We start from the raw sequence: 1,679 nt of genomic DNA, 5'->3' as shown, positions 1-1,679 counted from the left end.
GTTATGATTATTCTGCTACTTGGAGATAAAAGCTCATTGGTAAGCACCAGCTCAGGAGAGGAAGTGCTTCGGTTTCTCTCCTTTGTCAGTTCTTCTGAATCTCTGAATGAGGGTGGCATTAGATTGAATCCGTATCACGGGCACATATGCTGACATTCATGCTCAAGAAATTCCAGACCCTGGATCCATCATCATCCAGGGCTCCCTGCGGCCCCCACCCCACCCAGCACACAGGTTGAGTCTCCTTGGGTCTGCAAGTGGGTCTCTTTCATCCCTCCCTTCATAAGGGTGTCTAGAATGTCAGCTCACCCATCAGTCTCAGGGAAGGTGGTACAGAGGACATCGATTCTGAATTAGAATGCCTTGGATTCAAATCTTGGCTCAGGCTCTTTCCTCTGCCGTCGCGCACGCTGAGCCCTCCTTGTTGGTCGCCGTGTCCTTGGCTGGTGTGAAAATGGCCACAAACTTTCTAGTGCACGAGAAGATCTGGTTTGACACGTTCAAATATGATGATGCAGAAAGGAAATTCTACGAGCAGATGAACGGGTCCGTGGCTGGCTCCTCACGCCAGGAGAACGGCGCCAGCGTGATCCTCCGTGACATCACAAGAGCCAGAGAAAACATCCAGAAGTCCCTGGCCGGAAGCTCAGGCCCTGGGGCCTCCAGTGGGCCCGGTGGAGACCTCAGTGAGCTTGTCATCCGGATTGCCAGCCTGGAAGTGGAGAACCAGAGCCTGCGAGGGGCGGTGCAGGATCTGCAGCAGGCTGTCTCCAAGCTGGAGGCCTGGCTGAGTGCGCTAGAGAAAAGCTCGCCCGCCCACCCGGCCACAGCTCCGCAGACCCAGCACGTGTCTCCCGTGCACCAAGTGGAGCCCCCCCCAAGGAAGGCGGCCACCGTCACAGAGGACGACGAGGACGATGACATTGACCTGTTCGGCAGCGACGAGGAGGAGGACAAGGAGGCTGCCCGGCTGCGGGAGGAGAGGCTGTGGCAGTACGCTGAGAAGAAGGTCAAGAAGCCTGCCCTGGTGGCCAAGTCCTCCATTCTCCTGGACGTCAAGCCTTGGGATGACGAGATGGACATGGCCCAGCTGGAGGCCTGCGTGCACGCCATCCAGCTGGATGGGCTGACTTGGGTGGGGTGCTCCAAGCTGGTGCCCGTGGGCTACGGCACCCACAAGCTGCAGATCCAGTGTGTGGTGGAGGACGACAAGGTGGGCACGGACCTGCTGGTAGAGGAGATCACCAAGTTCGAGGAGCATGTGCAGAGCGCTGACACTGCTGCTTTCAACAAGATCTGAGCCCTGGCATTGGCCTGAGCGTGTGAAGCCTTGCAGCCAATAAAGACTGAGATTCCAAAAAAACAAAAAAACAAACAAATCTTGGCTCAGCCACTCACTAGCTACATGACCTAGAATGAGTCACTTGTCTTCTCAAGACCTTAGTTTCCCCATCTGTATGTGAGGTCAGTGTAAGGATAAATGAACTAGCATATGCTTTAACAGAGTGGTACATCGTTGGACTTTGGTATCAGATGCTTGGATTCATATCTCAGCTTGGCTACTTGCAGGTTGTGTGGCCTTGGGCAAGTCATTTGACCTCTGTGAGCTTCAGTCTCCTTGTCTGTTACATCAAGCTAGAAACAGTATCTATCGCCTAGGGTTGTTATGGGCGAGATTG

At 54.5% G+C, this 1,679-nt stretch overlaps 1 protein-coding gene across 1 annotated transcript; it reads left to right on the top strand.

Annotated features, from left to right (window-relative positions):
- The first annotated feature begins 409 nt into the window (after nt 1-409).
- Nucleotides 410-1,365, top strand: LOC132355112 (elongation factor 1-delta-like). Its single transcript, XM_059907312.1, has one exon. The coding sequence runs from the start codon at nt 455-457 to the stop codon at nt 1,298-1,300; it is 846 nt and encodes a 281-aa protein (XP_059763295.1). The 5' UTR covers nt 410-454; the 3' UTR covers nt 1,301-1,365.
- The last annotated feature ends 314 nt before the right edge of the window (nt 1,366-1,679 follow it).

The sequence above is a fragment of the Balaenoptera ricei genome, chromosome 20 (genome assembly GCF_028023285.1).
Source record: "Balaenoptera ricei isolate mBalRic1 chromosome 20, mBalRic1.hap2, whole genome shotgun sequence".
Taxonomy (NCBI): Eukaryota; Metazoa; Chordata; class Mammalia; order Artiodactyla; family Balaenopteridae; genus Balaenoptera; species Balaenoptera ricei.
The sequence above is the reverse complement of the archived record's forward strand: the minus strand, read 5'-3'. Positions and strand labels throughout refer to the sequence as shown.

Coding starts and splice junctions, on each gene's coding strand:
- LOC132355112 (XM_059907312.1), top strand. CDS start 455: ATGGCCACAAACTTTCTAGTGCACGAGAAGATCTGGTTTGACACGTTC.